General features: G+C 37.4%; 1 protein-coding gene across 3 annotated transcripts in view; it reads right to left on the reverse strand.

The window, feature by feature from the left end:
* The window catches only part of AUH (AU RNA binding methylglutaconyl-CoA hydratase), a 162130-nt gene extending 142903 nt beyond the window's left edge, over nt 1-19227 (reverse strand). For 2 of the 3 annotated variants that reach the window (XM_032634874.1, XM_032634873.1), the window contains exons 1-3: nt 18934-19205; nt 303-370; nt 105-192 (exon numbers count right to left, since the gene is read on the reverse strand). In XM_032634874.1, the coding sequence (XP_032490765.1) occupies nt 105-192; nt 303-370; nt 18934-19195 (418 nt within the window). In that variant the 5' untranslated portion in view covers nt 19196-19205. Of the gene's footprint in view, nt 1-104; nt 193-302; nt 371-18933 lie in introns of all 3 variants that reach the window. The other variant, XM_032634872.1, reaches the window with a different exon arrangement.
* Between the last annotated feature and the right edge of the window lie 1928 nt (nt 19228-21155).

Below are 21155 nucleotides of genomic sequence, written 5' to 3' on the forward strand. Positions count from 1 at the left end.
ATTGTTGGTAATGGAATTCAAACCACGGAACACTTTATAATGGAAAATAGGCTACTACTAAGGAAAAATTAGATTCGTTTTAAAATTTTAATCTATTTACATACCAGCACAGAATATCCCTGGGACTTCACTTCTGACTATTATGGTCCGTACTTTCTTATCAGATTTTAAAGCATCCACAGCTTTTGAAAGCTAAACAGAAACAGGGAGGGTAAGAAGGAAAAGGGGGAAAAATCATTTTCAGATTGATATCAACACTGTATCTTAATATTAGAAGCAAATAGTTTAATCTTTACACTCACCATTTTTATAAGATTTGTACTCAATGAATTTTTGGCATAAGCTCTGTTTATTCCAAGCACCACAATTCCTGGTTAAGGGGAAAAAAAAAAAAAGTCATTTGAGTTAGTGACGTATTCAGAATACAGACTCCCGTATACACAGCTAGTTGACTTGGGACTTAGGAATCTACTACCACCTTGAGGTTCACTTCAAGAGCTTTACCCTAAGTTTCATGTTTACCTTCCTTTTCAAGCATAATTTTGAAGAAGTGGTATATATATTTATAAAATCAATCTTATGCCTAATATTCACCACTTTTCTACAGCCTTTTAAAGAAGAACTTTATAACAGCATGTTCCCTTCAACTCCTCTCTCCTTAAACACCACCAAGGTAATCTGCCACATTTTACTAAATTTTACATCATTAAATCAGACTAACTAGTTGAAGGCCACGCTTACTGGTGAAAATTCTAAGTTACAGAATACTGTTTAAAATATAGCTTTTTATCTTCAATATATACAGAAGTACACAATAGCTAACAATTCCTTCTCACAAGCAAGCATTGTGGGATCAGCTTTTTTGCTAGTACACCAGGTGTTAATACTCTTTTTGTCCTACTACATAGCTCTTTCAGTATTTTCATCCTAGGTTTCTCTCCTGGCTCTGTCCCATGTACTTAACCTGAAGCCACCTCCACTTAGAACTCCAAAAAGCAATTCAACCTGAATCTATAGGAAGTTCATTCTTTCTCCTACAAAGCCAAGCTCTCCCTCCTAACTTCCCTAATCTTATCAGAGAGCATCATCTAAATCCAGCCTCCCATTCCAATTGCTATAGTCGGATCAATTTTCTAAAACCAATTCCATGCATAGAATTCACCCCGTTTAAAATCCTTTATTTCTTATTTCCAAAATACCCGAGTTCAAAGACCTTAATTTGATATTCGAAGTCCTCTAAAACCTGTACCCGACCTTCTTGTTCCCCAAGGAAACTCAAATTTTCCTTGTATAACAAAAATGCCTTCCACCAGGTGGGGCGAGATGGGCGGGGGGGGGGGGGTTGAGGGAAAGGGGTAATCCTTATTTGTAATTGGGTTAAACGAAAGACAACAAAATGTGCGCGTGCCTTCTCTATGCAAGAAACTGCTCAAACCCATTTTTCAACGAACTTAAGCTCATAGCAGAATAAATTTACAAGAATTCCCAATGATCTCAGTAAGGAGAAAATCATGAAGGAGAACTGGTTTCTAGGGCAGGCTCTGCATTAAACAGCTGAATGACCTTGGGTAGGTCCCAATACTAATGACAACAGCTACCACTAATTGAGTCCTTTATTATGTGTTGAACACTGTTCCCAAGCGCTTTACATTTATTGACTTTCGTAATCCCCAAAGCAACCTAAGAGGTAGGTACTGTTTTTATCCTTGTGGAACAGATAAAATAATTGGGACTTGAGGAGGTTAAATAACTACCTTCAGCTAGTAAATAGCAATCTAACTCCACACTTGAAGGAAAAATGAGACTTGCTACACTGTTCATGCTTTAGTTTCCTCAGAAGAAAACCAAGTGGTTAAGACTAGATATTAATTCATTCAAATGTACTGAGTACACATTATGGCGCTCAGCCCTCAAGGAACTATAGTCTAAAAAGGAAAGACAAACATCAATAAAAAAAATCATAGAAATATACAATTCAAAATGCTTTACATGCTCTGAACGGTGCTACAGTAATTTGTAACCAGAACTGATATGGTCTGGGGGCAAACAGGGATAGTCAGGGAAAGCTTATCCAAGACAGTGCTATCTGAGTTGAGATTGGGAAGATGAGTATTGGGGGAGAGGTGGGTGCTGGATTACAGACAGGAACAACATAGGAGAAATCATAAAATAGTCATGCCAGAAGGAGGAGAAGAGTACCCAATGAGAGGAGAGGTCAGCACCAGCCAGATAGTGTCATTACAGGCCCTGTTAAAAAATAAGGAGTAACCATTGAGAGAGTTTTAAGTATTGTATAAACACACATATACATCCAGTGGGGAGGATTCGTTTCTATATTTGGAGACCATACCAAAGTGTACAGGGCTAGACACTTCCAGGCACAAGCTGCAGTCCAGTCAACAGATAATAGGTTTGGCTGAGGTTAGCTGAGTTAGAAGTAGAAGGAAGTGAAAGGACTCAAGAGCTATTCAAGAGGTAAATGTAAAATGAGTTAATGATTGACTGGATTGAGGACTGAATGCATTGCAAGGAGGTATTAAGGAGTGTCTAATAAAGTTTTGGCTTCAGCAATTGGATGAAAAGAAGATGACATTCAATGAGGCAGAGAACCATAAAAAACACCAAGGTGAGGGTGCCAGGGGATAAGGTTCATGAGTTCAGTTTTGAATTAAAGTGAATCTGAAGTGCCTTTGAGACACCCAAGCTAGTTATCAATTCTAAGGGTACAGTCTAAGAATGCAGGCTCTGAGGTCGGACTGCTGGAACTGAAATCCCAGTCTGCCACTAGCTATGTGACACTGGACAGTCACTTAACCTCTCTGACCCTCAGTTTCTTACCCTGTTAAGTGAAGATACTAATAGGTCCAAACTCCATGGGACGATTGTGAGGATCATATGGCAAGACATATGTAAAGCTTTCAACATAAGCATTTAATTATTATTGTCCCTTCTGCAAACACTTTGATGCAATAATTAAAGTGTTACCATAATGAGTAGATGCTAGATAGGATACTGTTGACAATATTACTAAATTGTAAAGTGCCATCAAAATGCTTCTACCATAGTTAATTCCAGTGGTTTTGGTCCCATGTTTGAGGCCTGATGTTTTGAGCATTTCTACCTCAAACAGTTGGAAATCAGCTCTGTAATTTAAAACGAATCATCCTGTGCCTAACAACTGTCCCACCAAATGTATCAGTAAGCTACTGATACCCCAAAATGGAATAAAGCCTTACTTTATTCTGCAGGGCCTATTGTTTTCATTTTGTAACTGCCCCACTTTATTTCACATTTAATAGCTTCTCAATAACTCAATTATCATGCAACCTCATCACATAACCTAGCCAGAACAAGTTTGCTAGGTTATTAAGGTTATTAAATTCCTGTTTCAGACTTTTCCTGTCTTTTGACAAAATATCATAAAATTCTTGGTGAGTCTTCAACAAGTTCATATTACAGCATCAACCCTGCTCTACAGAGCTCACAAAACTGAAAGATGAACAAAGTGACTCAGCTGGGACTTTATATATATATATATATATATATATATATGAATACATTTTACTCATACAAAATTGAAGTGATACACCCTGAGTGAAAGTCCTCCTTCCCTGGACCCATTCCATTCTCCTCCCCAGAGGTAGCCATAGTTATCTGCTGATATGTAACTTTCCACAAAATATATTTACATACAGAAATAGAGTTGTGACTATAGTTTTGCTTATTGTTGCTATTTTACATAAATGGGACCACAGAGTATTTTCTGTTGGCGCTGTTCTACGTAAATAGGTTCATACATATTTCCTTTATTTACTTAATTTGGCCTTAAAGATCTTTCTACATCAAGACATTCCTTTTAATTCATAATATTCTGTGAAATGAATTTCCATTATTTAGTTTCCTTTTCATTATCATTTTCCTAAAATACTGCAATGCTGCAATCAACATTCTTGAAGATTTCTTTTCTGTACAATAAATATCTCTCTGACAGGTATCAAGAAGTGGAATTTCTAGGCCCAACAGAATGTGTATTCTTAAATTTTAACAGATAACTCTCAAAAATACAGATACTGTCCAGCCAAATCACCAGTACCTATTTATTCACAGTAGTACATCTTAATAGAGCTCCAATTATGTGTATTACCTGTACAAGGACACTTCCTTGCCCACATATTTTAATATTTATATTATCACTAATTCTCAAAAAATATACAAAATCAATCTGAAATTAAGATCACTTCTAATATATTTTTAAACTACCTCTACATTGTACTAAGACACAACTGTACCAACAAATTAGTCTTACATTATACACGTTAACTTATTTATAAAGAAATACAGAAGTTAGGACACTGGAACTCAGCTCCTTCAGGCCATTTAGAACTTTCTGTGGCAATTCTGTGTACCACTTTGTATGGAACCACCAGACTTTGTTAGACAAGATGCATGAGATACACTAGCATAGGATCTATTACACTGGAATACACAAAATTCATAACTTTACACAAAGATACATACACTCTTTTCGAGTACAAGGTTTTTGACCTAAAATTAGAGGAATTTTAATATATTCTGTTTTACATGGTACCCATCAAACAGAGAAAAAAAAGTTATGTTAAGTCTAATTACATTCACTACATTTTCAAGTATATTACTGGTAAGAGAGAACTTCCGTTTGACTTGGTGTCAATGAGAACTGAATCTTACAATTTACTCTGTCACCACCCTCTCCCACATCCCAGCAGAGAATTATTTTGACCCTAAATAAATAAATAAATAAATAAATAAGGCATCGCTCATTTGTGAGAATACCACTTCCGCTCAGTTGAAAATTTACCTTCGCATATTATCCTTTCTTCAATTAAAGCTATTGTCTCAGTCTCTTATCATATACAAATAAGTTTGGTCTGTTATTACTAACCCAATACTAGGTTTTATTCTAATATCCCCTTATACCACCTGTTTTTTATTTTCCGCTACTTACTTTGTAGAATGGCTTCTAGTCTTCTTACTTCTCTTAAATCCTAACTTATTTATATTTTAATGATCACAGCAGAAAAATTATATATTGAAATAAGTTATTTTGCCATAAATTACCTTCCTTTTGTTTCATTAAATATTTTTTTAATTATGTGTGTGAGCTGCTTACATTATCTATACATTTCATCTCAGGTCACTAAGGGGACCTCATTAAACATGTTATTGTGAATCACTGGTCTACCACTCAACATTGAATATTATAAATCTCTGACAATATATGGAAATAACATCATTATGTATCAAGTTTCACCTAATCTTATGAACCAAAGTTGAGTTAACTAAGTTTAATAATCATTTGTCATTTGTTTTCTGAATTAACTGTTCTTACTGTTTGCCTATCTTATCAGAGTTGTCTTTGGCATTTCAATTAATAAATTTTTAGATTACAGACATTAATTCATTATTTATAAAACAGATCTTTTCCCTATCATTCACTTTTAAAGTTCAACTTGTTCACGGTAATTTTTGGCACCAGAGTTTTAACTTTTTATATAGTATATTATTGCCTTTGCAACTTTCGGGCTTAGTATCTTCCTTAAAAAGGGTTTACAATGAAAACACACATCCACACAAATGCACCAAATGATCACAGCAGCATTATTCAAAATATTCAAAACATGGATACAACCCAAATATCCCTCAGCTGATGAATGGATAAACAAAATGTAGTATATCCACTCAGTGTAATATTTGGCCTAAAAAAAACAACGAAGTATCAATACACATACAACATGGATGAACCCTGAAAACATGCTGAGTGAAAGAAGCCAGTCACAAGGGAGCACATACCTTATAATTCCATTTATATGAAATGCTGAGAGGAGACAAATCAGAAGGGACAAATAAGGTCGATTGGTGGTTGCCTAGGACTAGTAGAGATGGAGGGATTGAGCAGTGACAGCTAAAAAGTGTGAAGTTTCTTTTTGGGGCAATGAAAATGTTCAATAATTGATTGTGGTGATAGATGCACAACTCTGTAAATATACTAAAAGCCATTAAACTTTACATTTTAATAGGAGATTTTTAAGGTATATGAATTATATGTCAATAAAGCTATTTTTTTTTAATTTTTTTAAAAAACATGGCAACATTCTCTTAGACCTAGAAATAGAGTGAAATTACCAGAGAACCATGGAGTGAGGATGAAGGCAAAAGAGAAGGTACACATTTGTGGTGGAGTGTGAAAGGGAGTCAAACCCTTATCCTCCATTGCAAAAAGTCAATAGATAGGTAATACCTAAATTTGAAAATTCCAGAAGTAGAAACACATGTATGTTATTTCAAATGAAATAACATATGAAATAACATATACCCCAAAGAATCAGCCAAAGGGTTTTAAATAACTGCTTCTGGAGTATAGGAAATGGGGTGGAGGAAGGCACTGCTAGTTCTCAAAACAAACCATGTTAAATATTGGTCACAATACTAACTGTATAGATAATTAAGAAAAAGTAAAACTAAACCAATTAAAACAAAATAAAGGCTCTCTCTACCCTAATGTTTTGAAACAATTCTCTAATACTTTCTCCTAACATTGATTACTTTCATTTCTGCTGTTCTCAACTCCGCAGGTATCTTATTTTCCCTGAAATGCATAAACATTTTCGGCTAGCACCATTCATAAAACAGTACCCTATTTTCTTTCTGATTTCAAAGATCAAACAACTGTATACTAAATAACTATAAAAATCACTCTCTGGACTCTCTGTTTTACCGTCAATTTCCTGGTCCACTCCTATTCTAATGTTCTTCCTACTTTAATTATTATAACAATATTGTATGTTTTGTTATCTAATGTACAGTAAGCAGCACATCTACCAGCTATTATTTTTCAAAATGTCTTAAATATTCTTAAACACAACTCTTTTCAATGAAATTTAAAATACACTGTTAGGATATTTGTTGTTTAATATTTAGGAAACTGACATATTTAAAGTATCAACTCTTTCCCTTTATAACATGGTACAATGCTGCAAATTTTCAGGTCTTGGTTTTTTCCTCAATAAAGACTTAAGAGACTTCATCTTGCACATCTTCAAAGGCTATCTGTTGCCCCTTGTGAATGCTTTTATTTCTTTATCAGTTATATTTTCTAATCACATATTGAGAGTACGTAGAAAGTTTAGTGCTATTTTATAGGAACTTTTTCTGGCAAATTTATTAAATATTAATAGACTTAACAAGTGGTTCTCTTCAATTTTCTAAGACAACAATCAATCATTATCTGGAAATACTGGCAGTTACATGTTCTGCTCCAATGTTAATTTCCAATTTCCTTCTCTTGCTGTTTTACTTTAGCTAGGACTTCAAGTCCAACATAATATTAGCAAAAATAATAAGTTCCCTTATTTTATCAATGTCTTTAATGAAAATGTTTCTAAGTATTTCACCATTTAGTATAACGTTTGCTATGCATTTCTAATAGCTTTTTTTCAAGTTGGGGAAATTTATTTCTACATTCAAATTTGCATTTTAAAAAGATCACTCAGGCCACAGTGCAGAAAACAGATTAGAATAAAGCAAGAATATACTAGAATATACTAGACCAATTTCCCTTATGAATACAAATGTAAAAATCCTCAACAAAATACTAGTAAGCCAAATCTAGCAGCCATGACCAAGAGGGACTTATCCCAGGAATGCAAGGGTGGTTCAGCACAAAAATCAATCCAAGTTACACACCACACGAACAGAATAAAAGAAAACATTTGAAAGCTACATGATCATCTCAACTGATGCAGAAGAAACACTGGACAAAATCCAACATGCTTTAAATGATTTTTTTTTAATGATAATTTAAAAACCTCAACAAACTAGTAACAGAAGGAAACTTCCTCAACCTAATAAAGGGCATTTATAGAAAACCCACAACTAACATCATACTTAATGTTAAAAGACCGAAAATCTTCTCCTTAGGATAAATAACTAGATAATGATGTCTGTTTTCACCACTTCTATTCAATGTTGTACTGGAAATTCTAGCCAGGGTAATTAGGCAAAAAAAAGAAATAAAAGGCATCCAGATAGGAAAAAAAAAAGAAGTAAAATAATTTCCATTCACAAATAACATGATCTTATAAACAAAGAAAATCCCAATGAATCCACCAAAAACTATTAGAGCTAATAAGTGAACTCAATAAAGTTGCATGATACAACATCAATATATAAAAATCAGTTAAATTTCTATACGCTATCAATAAACGCTCCAAAAATGAGATTAGGAAAACAATTCAATTTGTAATAACATCAGAAAAATACAGTACTTAGGAATAAACTTAAGAAAGTTCAAGACTGTACACTGAAAACTGTAAAACACCACTGAAAGAAATTTAAAAAGACCTAAGTAAATAAAAAATTTATGATCAATTGGTTTTTGACAAGAATACCAAGACCATTCAATGGTGCAAGACTTTTCAACAAATAGTGGTGGGACAACTAGATACTCACCCACAAAGGAATGGAGTTGGACCCTTTCCTCACACAACATACAAAAATTATCTCAAAATGGATCTAAGAGCTAAAACTATAACACTCTTAGAAGGAAGCAAAGGTATAAATCTTCATGATCCTGGATTAGGCAACAGTGTCCTAAATATGACAACAAAAGCACAAGCAACAAAAGAAAAAACAGATAAACCAGACTTCATCAAAATTACTAAGGAAGTGAAAAAACAAGCCACAGAAAATATCTGCAAATCATACATCTGATATGGAGTTTATATTTAGATTATATACAGAATTCTTACTATTCACAACGAAAAGACAACCCAACTGAAAAACAGGCGAAGGAGTTGGATAGATATTTCTCCAAAGAAGATATATAAATGAAATGAGGCTCAACATAATATGTTATTAGAGAAATGCAAATCAAACCACAATGAGGTATCACTTCATACCCAGTAAGATGGCTATAATTTAAAAAAGGAAACAAATAAGCATTGACAACGATGTGGAGACTTAGGAACTCTCAACCATACTCTCATATTCTCATACAGTTTGGTGGTTCCTCCAAACACTAAACATAAAATTACCACATGACCCAATGATTCTACTCCTAGATACCTATCCAAAAGAATGAAAACCTATGTTCAAACAAATAACCGTACACAAGTGTTTAGCAGCATTACTCATAATATCTAAAAAGTAAAAATACAGAATGTGCTATATCCAGTCAATGGAATATTATTCAGCCATAGAAAGGAATGAAGTGCTGATGCATGCTATAACACAGACGAACTCTGAAAACATTAGGCTGAAAGAACCCAGACACAAAAAGCCACATATCGTATGATTCTACTTCTGTGAAATACCTAGTATAGGCAAACCTGTAAAGACAGAAAGGAAAGTAGTGGTTTCTGGAAACTGGGGGGAGGGGGAATATGGAGAAACTGACTAAAGAGCATGGGTTTGTTTTGAAAGTAATAAAACTGTTCTGGAATTAAAACAGTGATGATGGCTGTACAACATGGTGAATAACCTAAAAACTACTGAATGTACACTTTGAAAAATTAAAATGGTAAACTTTGTATTATGTGAATTTCACCTACAGTTACAAAAAAGAAAAAAAAAAAAAGTATACTGGAGGATACCAAACAAGAGGCTACTGCAGAGATCCAGATGAGAGAATGACAGCACACAGGCTTCAGGCTGTGGAGTGGAGATGGAAAGCAGACTGCTTCTAGAGATATACTGAAAGCAGTACCAACGTAACTATTACCAATAATATTCTAAACCCTGTTTATATTCAATCTATAGATACAGCAATGGACAACTGTAAGAGAACAAAATGTAACTATCATAAACTTTGATGATATAAAGTTACAAATGACAGAAATTGTATGGTTAGAAGATGAAGGATATAGAACAGCAAACATTTTCTGAACTTACACCAAAAAAGTCCAGATACTGTCTATAAAAATAATTATAAAGGTAACACAAACCAGAAAGTGAATAAAATTATCATTCACGGCAAAGACTCGAAATATAAGTTTAAAGTCTTTACTTTTGATGAAACAGTTTGAAAGTGGAGAGATGACACCCTTCCATAGTGTTTTTGTTTATTTTACCATGAGCATATATTGTTACTTTAGAATTTTGTAGACCTCAATAATTTAACTATTTTTACTAACAAATCACTTGTAATACACAAAGAACTGAAAACCACTGACAGAATACTTTTGATAAACCATATATAATTCAGTCTCCTTAAAATACTACAAAAGTAATAAGAACCTACAATAAAAACATAATGAACTAACCCAGAACTCCTTCACATGAACAAAAGGAGATATGCAATTTTTATAATACCCAAATTTTAGAAACAACGTGGAAAATCATTAACAGATGATGGCTGTAAACCTAGAAAACCCAAAACAATCAAATAAAAAACTACTGCAACAAAAGAGCATTATTTAAAAGACATGAAATTAAATATCCAGATAAAACAGCCTTCATATAGAAGGAAGGAAGGAGAGAGAGGGAGGGAGGGAGGAGGAGGCGGGGGGAGGGAGGAAGAAAGGCAAACACACAGAAGATATACTGAAAGAAATCATCTCATTTTTATGAACAACCAGACAGGAGGCAGGATGACCTGGGGTACACTTAACATAAATGTGCAAACCCTACTGGAGGGCACTTCTAAAACTCCCCTTTAAAAAAAACAAAATAGAATTGCAAAAATGGAAACACATTCTGTGTTTTTAGGTAGAAAAGAAAGCAGTATCATAAATATTTCCCTAATTTTAAATCCAACACAATGTCAATAAAAATACCAACAAGCCTTTTTCTGAAACTATACATGGATATTCCAAAACTCATGTGGAAAAATAACCATGCAGGAAGAGCCAAGAAAAAAAAAAAAAAGAAAGAAAGCGCAAAGGTGAAGGAGGGAATACCTAGCCCTACCATACACTAAAACACAACACAGCTTTAATCATAAAATAATGTAGAAGTGCAACATCTACAGAGACCATAAAACAGAACAGAAAGACCAGATTTAGCTCGTGATAAAAATGGCCCTTCAAATCAGTGGGGTAAAGATGAATAAGTGGTGTTGGGACAACTGGATACCCATTTGGAAAAAGATAAAGGGTCTGTATCTCACACTGCCATGATAATTCCTTTATTTTTACATTGGTGGTTTCAAAAGTGGTGATTTTCTATCATTCCTGCCATTCTTCTATAAAAACATCTTCTTCCCTACCCCACCATCTTGAGTAATCACCATGGCTTCATGGATTCTTTACTCAAGGTGCTATAATCCATTATCACTGTATTTTTTAATGTTCAAAGCCCTTGTAAGCTTATATCCTGACATGTTCCTTTTAGTATTTAACATGTTTCTATGTCCTTCTGACATGTTCCTTTTAGTATTTGAACACTTCCTTGCTTTTTGACTCACAAAGATATTCCAGGCTCACCTTTCACTTTCCCTGCTCCAGACCTGAAATCAGACATTTCTCCAAAGAGCTCTGGCTTCTTTCAGTGGGGGAACAGTCTTTAGAAACCAAAATCTGGACATTAGATATGTTCACTGCTACTGTGGTATCATTCCTTTTAGACTGTTTCAATGGTCAGAATAGGAAATAAATATAAACATGTTCATATACAATATACTTATGTTTTTTTTTAAGTTTGGCCTGATAACTCTAATTCAAATCCAAGGTAACAGGTTTCTTCCTCACCTTCCCCCATCCCATAGTTGTACTTTCTCTCTCCTACCACAGTGAAAAGTCTGTTTCCCAAGAACATTTTTTTCATTTACTCTATCCTATAATAAAAAGAAAACATATTCAGAATTATTAAGCCCAACTACTGCTAACAACAGACTACTAAGTAAATTTCAAGATTCTTTTTGACTCATAACTAATTGATCTAAATGATAACAACTTATTCAAAACAATAATGCCAACCATGTATGGGGTGACTGTAGCTTACAGAAAAGGGTAATAAATGACAGTAATGTTATAAGGAATGGGAGGAAAGAAATAGGAATATGCATTTACACCACTACCACCATGAAACAGTATAGTGTTATTAAAAAGCAGGCATGGATTAGTTGTAAATATATATTGCAAACAACACGGTAACAGTTACAAATACATAATAATCCAACTATTTAAATAATCACTTTAAGTATGAATGGTCTAAAATACACTAATTAAAAGACAGATACTGTCAGAGTGGATTAAAAACAAGACCCAGCGCTTCCCTGGTGGCGCAGTGCTTGAGAGTCCACCTGCCGATGCAGGGGATGCGGGTTCGTGCCCCGGTCCGGGAGGATCCCACATGCTGCAGAGCGGCTGGGCCTGTGAGCCATGGCCGCTGAGCCTGCACGTCCGGAGCCTGTGCTCTGCAACGGGAGAGGCCACAACAGTGAGAGGCCCCCGTACCGCAAAAAAAAAAAAAAAAAAAAAAACAAGACGCAACTCCATGTTGTGTACAAAAAAATCCACTTTAAACATAAAGACACAGAATGATTAAAAATGAAGAGATAAAGCAAGATAAACCATGCTAACACTAATAAAACCTGGAGTAGCTACATTAATTTCAGAGACAGCAGATCTCAGAACAAGGAATAGTCTCAGGGAGAAAAAGGGGCATTACATAATGCTGGAGGGCCCATTTCTACAACATAATAACCCATGCATATCCACCTAACAATAGAGCATCAAATTGCATGATTTAAAAACTGATAGAATTACAAGGAGAAATAAACAAATCCCCTAACATAGTTGCAAATTTCAACTCACCTCTATCACTTATAGATCCATCAGACAGAAAATCAATTAAGGGTATAGCTGAACTGAACACAAACAAAAAAATCAACTAAATCTAACTGAATACTAGATCTGCTTGAATATAGAACACTTGCATCCAACAATAGCAGACTACTCATTCTTCTCAAGGTCATACTGATATTCACCATGACAGACCACATTCTGGGCCAAAAACACACCTTAACAAATTTAAAATAGAAATCAGGGCTTCCCTGGCGGCGCAGTGGTTAAGAATCCACCTGCCAATGCAGGGGACAAGGGTTCAAGCCCTGGGCCAGGAAGTTCCCACATGCCACAGAGCAACGAAGCCCATGTGCCACAACTACTGAGCCTGTGCTCTAGAGCCCGCGAGCCACAACTATGGACGCCCGCGTGCCTAGAGCCTGTGCTCCGCAACAAGAGAAGCCAACGCAATGAGAAGCCCACGCATCGCAATGAAGAGTAGCCCTTGCTCTCCGCAACCAGAGAAAGCAGGCACGCAGCAAGGAAGACCCAACGCAGCCAAAAGTAAATAAAATAAATAAATTAAAAAAAAAAAAAAGAAAGAAATCATACTGAAGTATCCTCCTAGATGACAATGGAAATAAACCTAGAAATCAATAACAGAAAAACAGCTGGAAAACCTCAAAATACTTAGAGATTAAATAAGGTACTCAAGTAAAATATAAGTAAATGAAGAAATCTCAAGAGAAATTTAAAATACTTCTAACTATATGAAATTGAAAATACAACTTATCAAAATACATGTGACACAGCAAAAGCAGTGCTTGGGGAAAACTTACAGCACTGAATGCACATATTAAGAAACGTCTACAATTGGTAATCTAAGCTTCCACCTTAAGAAACTAGAAAACAAATTAAATTAAAATAAGTGGGAAGAAAAGTAAAAATCAGCAGAAATCAATGAAATTAAAAGTAGAAAATCAGTAAAGAAAAATCAATCAAATCAAAAGTTAGTTCTTTATTAAAAAGATCAGTAAATTGGTAAGCCTCTAGCCAGGCTAGCCGTGAAAAAAAAGAAAGAAAACAAATTACTAATATCAGAAATGAAAGAGAATATCAATTACTAACATCAGAAATTCATCACTACTGAATCCCACTGATACCACAAGCATAATAAAGAAATATTATGAACGACTATATGCCAACAAATTTGCTAACTTACATGAAATAAACCAATTCCTTGAAAGGCACAAGCTAACAGGACAAGAAATAGATAAGCGGAATAGGCTAAATCTACTGATATTAAAGAAACTGAATCAGTAATTAATAAGCTTCTAAATCAGAAAGCATCAGATGCAGATGGTTTCACCAGTGAATTCTACTAAAACATTCAAAGAAAAAAATGATGTAATTTCTCTACAATCTCTTCCAGAAAACAGAAGCAGACGGGGCACCTCCTAGCTCATTTTATTAAGTCAGCATTACCCGTATACCAAAACCAGACAAAGATATCACAGGAACGGAAAACTAAAGACCACTATTTCTCATAAACATAAATGCAAAAATCCTCAACAAAATGTTAGTAAATCAAATCCAGCAATGTATAAAAATAATTATACCCCAAAATCAAGTGGGATTTATTCCAGGTGTGAAAGACTGGTTCAATATTTGAAAATCAATTAATGTAACATATCACATCAACAGGCTCAACACAAAAAAGCATACAATCATCTCAATAGATGCAGAAAAAGAATTTGACAAAATTCAACCAGATAAAAACACTTGAACTATGAATAAACAGAGGCTTCTTCAACCTGATAAAGGACATCTACCAAAAAACCCATAGCTAACATCATACTTAATGGTGAAAGACTGAATGCCTTCCCCTCAGATCAGGAAAAAGATTAGGATGTCTGTTCTTGAAACTTTCGGTCTACACTGTAACAGAGGGTCCAAAGGGGGAGATTACAGAAGAGAAAGAAATAAAAGGCATCCAGATCGGAAAAGAATAAGTAAAATTTCTTCTGTGTGCAGATGACATGGATCCTGTATATAGAAAATATTAAGAAACCCACTAAAAACCTATGAGAAAAAAATCATCAAGTTCAGGAAAGTTGCATGATACAAGATCAACATACAAAAACAATTGTATTACTGTACGCTAGCAATGAACAATTTGAAAACAAAACTAAGAAAACAATTCCATTTACAATAGTATCCAAAAAGAATGAACTAGCTAGAAGTAAAGTTAACAAAAATTAAAGTTTAAGACTTATACAATGAAAACTACAAAATACTGCTGAATGAAAAGATATTCCATGTTCATGGAATGTTAAGTTTTATATTGTTAAAAAGGCAATATTCCCCAAATTGATCTACCTATTCAATGCAATTCCTATCAAAATACCAGTTGAGGGGCTTCCCTGGTGGCGCAGTGGTTGAGAATCTGCCTGCCGATGCAGGGGACACGGGTTCGAGCCCTGGTCCGGGAAGATCCCACATGCCGCGGAGCAACTGGGCCCGTGAGCCACAACTACTGAGCCTGCGCGTCTGGAGCTTGTGCTCCACAACAAGAGAGGCTGCGATAGTGAGAGGCCCGCGCACCGCGATGAAGAGTGGCCCCCGCTCGCCACAACTAGAGAAAGCCCGCGAAAAGAAACGAAGACCCAACACAGCCAAAAATAAATAAATAAAAATTAAAAAAAAAAAAAAAAATACCAGTTGACTTGACTTCCTTGAAAAAACTGAAAATTCTTTAGAAATTCTGGTATAAATTCTTCAGAAATGGTACTGACATAAAGATAGACATGTAGATAAATGGAATACAACTGAAAGTACAGAAACAAACTCTATGTTTACAGTCAATTAATTTTCAACAAGCATGCCAACACAATTCTATGGTGAACTATAAGTCTCATCAATAGCACTGGTACACTGGATATCCAAAGCAAAAGAATGGGGGCTTCCCTGGTGGCGCAGTGGTTGAGAGTCCGCCTTCCGATGCAGGGGACACAGGTTCGTGCGCCGGTCCGGGAGGATCCCACATGCCGCGGGGCGGCTGGGCCCGTGGGCCATGGCCGCTGAGCCTGCGTATCCAGAGCCTGTGCTCCGCAACGGGAGGTGCCACAACAGTGAGAAGCCCGCGTACCGCAAAAAAAAAAAAAAAAAAAAAGTTCTAAAATTAGATTGTAGTGATGGTTGCACAACTCTGTAAATATGCTAAAAATAATTGTACATTTTTAATTTTATATGTAAATTAATCTCAATAAAATTTTAAAATATATACATCTATCTAAATATATAGCTTTATTGAGATAGAATTCACATGCCATAAAATATATGGAATTAAAGAACGTATTCTTTAAAACATGAGAAAAATGTGAAAGGAATCAACCTGTTTTTTTTAAAAAAAAAAGCATGTAGTAGGAAGATGAGCTAGCTGACCTCTGCAACAGGCCACCTGAGACATGATACAGGCTTGGACAAGAGCAGTGTTGGTAAAGAAGAACATGGATAAAAATGGAAAGACTACAAAGGCACTTGGGAAGACCTGATGATAAGCCAGATGTGAATGATGAGGTAGAGCGGGCATTAAGAATAACTTGAATTATGCATTTGCTTGTTTGCTCTACTTCTACCAGAAGTTGGTATAAGGTTCACAAAAATGGTCTTTAAAATGGGTCACAATTATGAGTAGAAGCCTACAAGACTGGGAGAAGGTTGGTATGGAGAAGGGAGAGGTCATTCCAGAAGGCGTGTGCAAAAGCACAGACACATAAGAGCAAAAAAAGGTAAAGCTTAGATGCAGCAGAAGGGAGATGGATGGTCTGTAAAGGCCTGCAGCTGTGAGGGCTTGTAGGCACTAGAGACCACTAGAGGTTTTTAACTGAACAGAGATCTGATTCTTGCTTGGCCTTGAAAAAACCACCCCAGCTCCAGTGCAAAGAACAAACTGGGAAGGAGAATGACTGGAGACCAGTTGACCTATAAAGGCAGCCACTGCGGGAAACCAGGAGAGACCTCTGTAAACCATGACCGGGACTGCTGCTCTAAAACCCTGAGGAGGCTGGACAACAATGCAAAAAATAACGACTAAAGAAAGTTGGTTGTCTAACTGTGTTTCCACAACAAATTACAAATATGGAACCCAAGCAACCTACGAGTACGGATGTATTCTGCATTTACCCACCTCCACCAGCCTAAAGAGGCCTACAGGGCAGAGAGCAGTCTGGGGCTCCTCTGACCCAGAGGAGTTGTCATATTCCCTGCAGGCTGCTAAGAGCACCAAATTTTGGACTCGCCTCTAATAAGCAAAGGCACCAGGGAGATTCCTTCACCTGCACCAGCCTTGAACTCACGTTTTTCTTTGCACTGCTTATTGCTGGTTTGACAGTAAAGCAAAGCAAAGTAAAGCATATATAATGTTAAACAAAACTGAGTTGTCACCTTGCCAATCCTGAAAGGAAGCGGGTCAATTTTCTTAAGAACCCGTATTCCCTAATAGCTGATTTTTACATTTCAAGTGACAAAACATTCTGAATTTATCAAATTGACTTATATTCCGATTTCTTTTCCTTGACCCATTTGAAACCTAACTGAAGGACTTTCCAGACATTTTATAAAAATTTACGTTCAATATGCATTCATTTAGGTCAAAAGAATACAGAATATGGTGCACATTACTAGCTGTACCTGCAATGCATTTGTATCTAATGTACTGCTGGTTCACCTAATGGAACTGAAATGCTGGCAAGACTAAGCTTACCCAAAAGATGGTAGCGTTCATGGCTCTAATCACTCCAGTGCCAATCTACTTTCCAGCTGAATTTCTCAAAATTCTGCCTGTCATGCCACTACAACCACACTTGCCTTATGCCATTTCCCCAAAACACCACACATGTTCCCATGCCATGCCTTTCACCATGCTCTTGTCTGTATGAAATAATAAACAAATAAAAGAAATAACTCATCATACTCCAGAAGACCCCCCATGAGCTAGATCGATACTCAGTGAGCAATTTATATTACCCTCTCGTCTAATCTCCACAGTAGGCATACAAAGTTGGTATTATTTTTCCTATTTTTGCACGGAAGAAAATTGAAGCACAGAGAAGTTTGCCTAGGAACCCTCACTAATGTCACATTCCATTGCAAAGAATGCCTTGGACCCCTGTTCATCTGGCAAAACCCTAACTTAACCCTCAGAATCCCCTTCTGGAGTCTTCCAATCTCCCCAGATATAGCTATCATATGAACCTTGGGGGTACTACAGCCCTTTGCTGTCGCCAAGCCTTTAAAGTTAGCATAACCTTTTAATCACCACTATCTTCCTCGCTATACTGGGTGCTGCTTAAAGATAGCAATCATGACTTAACTCGTTTTGCACTTCTGCTTAACCGATTATAGGTGCTCAATAACTGCATGTCAAAATTCAGTGACTACTCTTCTGGCAAACTGCTATTTCCACCTTTCATGATCCATTTAACTACTCCCAACAAGGCAAGTGAAAGGAATTGAGCTTTAACAGCAATCCCACCGACTGGCACACATCCTCTATCACAACCCTTCATCCCACTGTATTGCATTGCTAACGCATCCATCTCCACCCAAGGAGGTAGCTCAAGGGCAAGATCAACATCATCCACAACTGTGTCCCCCAGAGCTTAGCAAGGGAATTGGAAGACCAAGAAAATGCTCAAAATTGTCTAACTGAACTGAAACAGTCCACAAAACTAACCTTCTAAGATAAAATGGGCAGGGGGAAAAATTGTTCCAGATGCACCGCTTTAAACTGAAGAAGACTCAGAATAATAAGGTGCATTGTCAAGGCAGCTTCCAAAACTCTCCGCCTGATAGCTGAGTTGACAGAAAGGAATCACAGAGCAAGAACAAAATCTGGAAGCAAATATCACACACCCGGTTTATTGACCTTGGCTCGTCTAGAGATGAGGACGTAAGCCGCATTTCTGTCTTCGGCGCCGAGTAGGGCCACTTTTACAGGTAAACTGCTCCGTAGGACACCTTTAGGCAAGGAGAGCACTATATAGCTGCAACGCTTGGGAGGGGGAGGGGAAGGGCCCCCAAGCCTCTCGGCGGACACTGACGTCAGCCCGGACACTTGACCTTGCAACCCCTTCCCAGGACCGGCGGCCGCCCGCGTCGCGCCCCTCACCTCGGTTCTCCTCCTCCAGATACCGCACCCGCAGTTCGTCCTCCGTCTTCACCTCAGAGCTGTAGCCCCTCCGCCAGGCCGCCCCCCCGGCCGCGGGCGTCCAGCCCCGAGCCCAGGTCGCCGGGCCGACCCGCGGGACCGTCCAGGAGCCGGACAGCCTCCACCCAGGGCTGAGCCGCGCACAGCAAGCGGCCACCAAGTGAGCGTGGCGGGCCTGCAAGATAGCCAAGGCCCCGGGTGCCGCTGCCGCCGCCGCCGCCATATTGACTGTTTACGGCGTGAGCCTGCGGTTGCTGCCCCGCCCACGCACGCCGCAGGGCATGCCCAGGCCCCGCCCCCAGCTCGCCCCCGCCCGGCCACGCCCCTAGAACCTCCCTCTCGCGCCAGGCTCCGCCCCCGAACCCTCGCCCCGCCCAACACCGATGACAGAGCGTTCCAGGTTCCACTTTCTCAGGCCTCCCTTGCCTGACAGAAGGTGTAATGGCTTGTACAGCAAAGGAAGGGAGAAAGTAATTCTCCAAGGCTGTGGAATATTTTAGGGGGAACATATTCTATAAGAACTCCCCGGAGAGAGTCGCCTCCCTACACTCCCTGGGCCATGCCCTGGCACATGAGTTAGCGGCAAAGGTGAACTAAAATGTTTGGTCTCAGGTTTGGCTGACAGGGTAGCAGCTCTGCGTGGGACTCCGGTTTACTCATATATATAAGGGCCAAGGGTTATCGGTTAAACATGCCTATAAACATACATGAGGCTTACCATACAGAGTACAGGAAAGTAGTGAGAACAGCCAATAAAAACAAGGGTCCTCAGACCACCAACTCAAGCAGGTGGCACGGCCCGTCCCAGAGTCTAATCCTAATCAGGAACCACCATTTTAACAAAGAGGCTCAGCCAAACCTTATGCTGAGGTGGGATTTAGAGCACAGAGGCCCTTCCCTCAACCAGAAACGCAGAATATCAACTCAGAGTGTAGGTGGCCATCAAAGCACACTGTATACAATTTTCTCCTACCTAGCTTTTATCAAATCTCAACGGAGAAAAGGTGTGTTTGGGAATATTGTTTGAAAAGCATGCTGCTATGAGAATATTCCCACTGCCACACAAATTTCTGCTGTTGTGCACTGATTACATTTTTGAGTATTAAGCAAAACTTCCTCCAGTGTTAGACCCTCAGCTTTATCCAAAATGAAAAGAAAAAGGCAATTGGGTTCCATTTCTGTGTCTCCTGTGAGAACGTTGCTGAGGGCACCTTTTATTCTATCTTCTGTAAAGTGCCACTTGTGAAATCTCTTGAAGTTGAAGACAAGGAAAAACTTTGCTTCCTCTTGTATCTTTCCCCTTTTCTTATAATCATGTTCACTTTTTCTCCTAAGAAACTCAGAATTCTATTTACAGTTCAACTACTGCAATAATTGCAATATTTATTTACTGTTTAAATATTTAATTTTTAAATATTTATTTAATATTTTATTATTTAATCAATAGCTATTTAATTAAATATTTAATTACTGTTCCCTTGTATTAGTTGCTAATTGTTTTGATATCTTTATGTTGGCTCATCAATAGATTGTAAATTCAAATAAAGGATTTACAGAACACTTGACACAGTACTGTTTGAAATAATATAACCTCAGAAAATACTTGTGATTGATTAGGACAACTGCAGAAGGCTAATCATAGATTGTTTATGTTATATGAGAAATCGGAGTAAGAAGGATGGCCTATGGTTTTGATGAGCACAGAGCCAGTTGAGAAAACACCACTTAGGAACACTTGCTTCTTCCCTAAGAGTTGTGACTCTGCTCTTTATTGAAAGGAGTCATGTGGATATGCCCATCTGTGAAGAAAATTGATTCTTGAAAGTTCGTGCAAATAACAAATATCACCATGACTGTGACAACCTGTCAGGGGTGACAACTAATAGAGAATTGCCAAATATCAGGTCGGACATGGCTTTGGATCGTCTCTCCACAATTGCTTTGCTTTGAGACATCCATGAGTTATTTAAACACTCCATGCTTCCATGTCTTCATCTGCAAAATAACTAATATGACATCTATTTCACCTCAGAAATTCTTTAACTTCAATTTCTTCATCTTTAGAATGGGAAGGATTATGCCCATTTTATAGGGTTGACAGCATAAGTATGTGTGAAAATTAATAAAAGGAAACCGCAACTAAAATAGGAGTCTGGAAGGCCTATGGAGGGAACTCTCACATC

This window comes from Phocoena sinus, chromosome 6 (genome assembly GCF_008692025.1).
Source record: "Phocoena sinus isolate mPhoSin1 chromosome 6, mPhoSin1.pri, whole genome shotgun sequence".
Lineage (NCBI taxonomy): Eukaryota > Metazoa > Chordata > Mammalia > Artiodactyla > Phocoenidae > Phocoena > Phocoena sinus.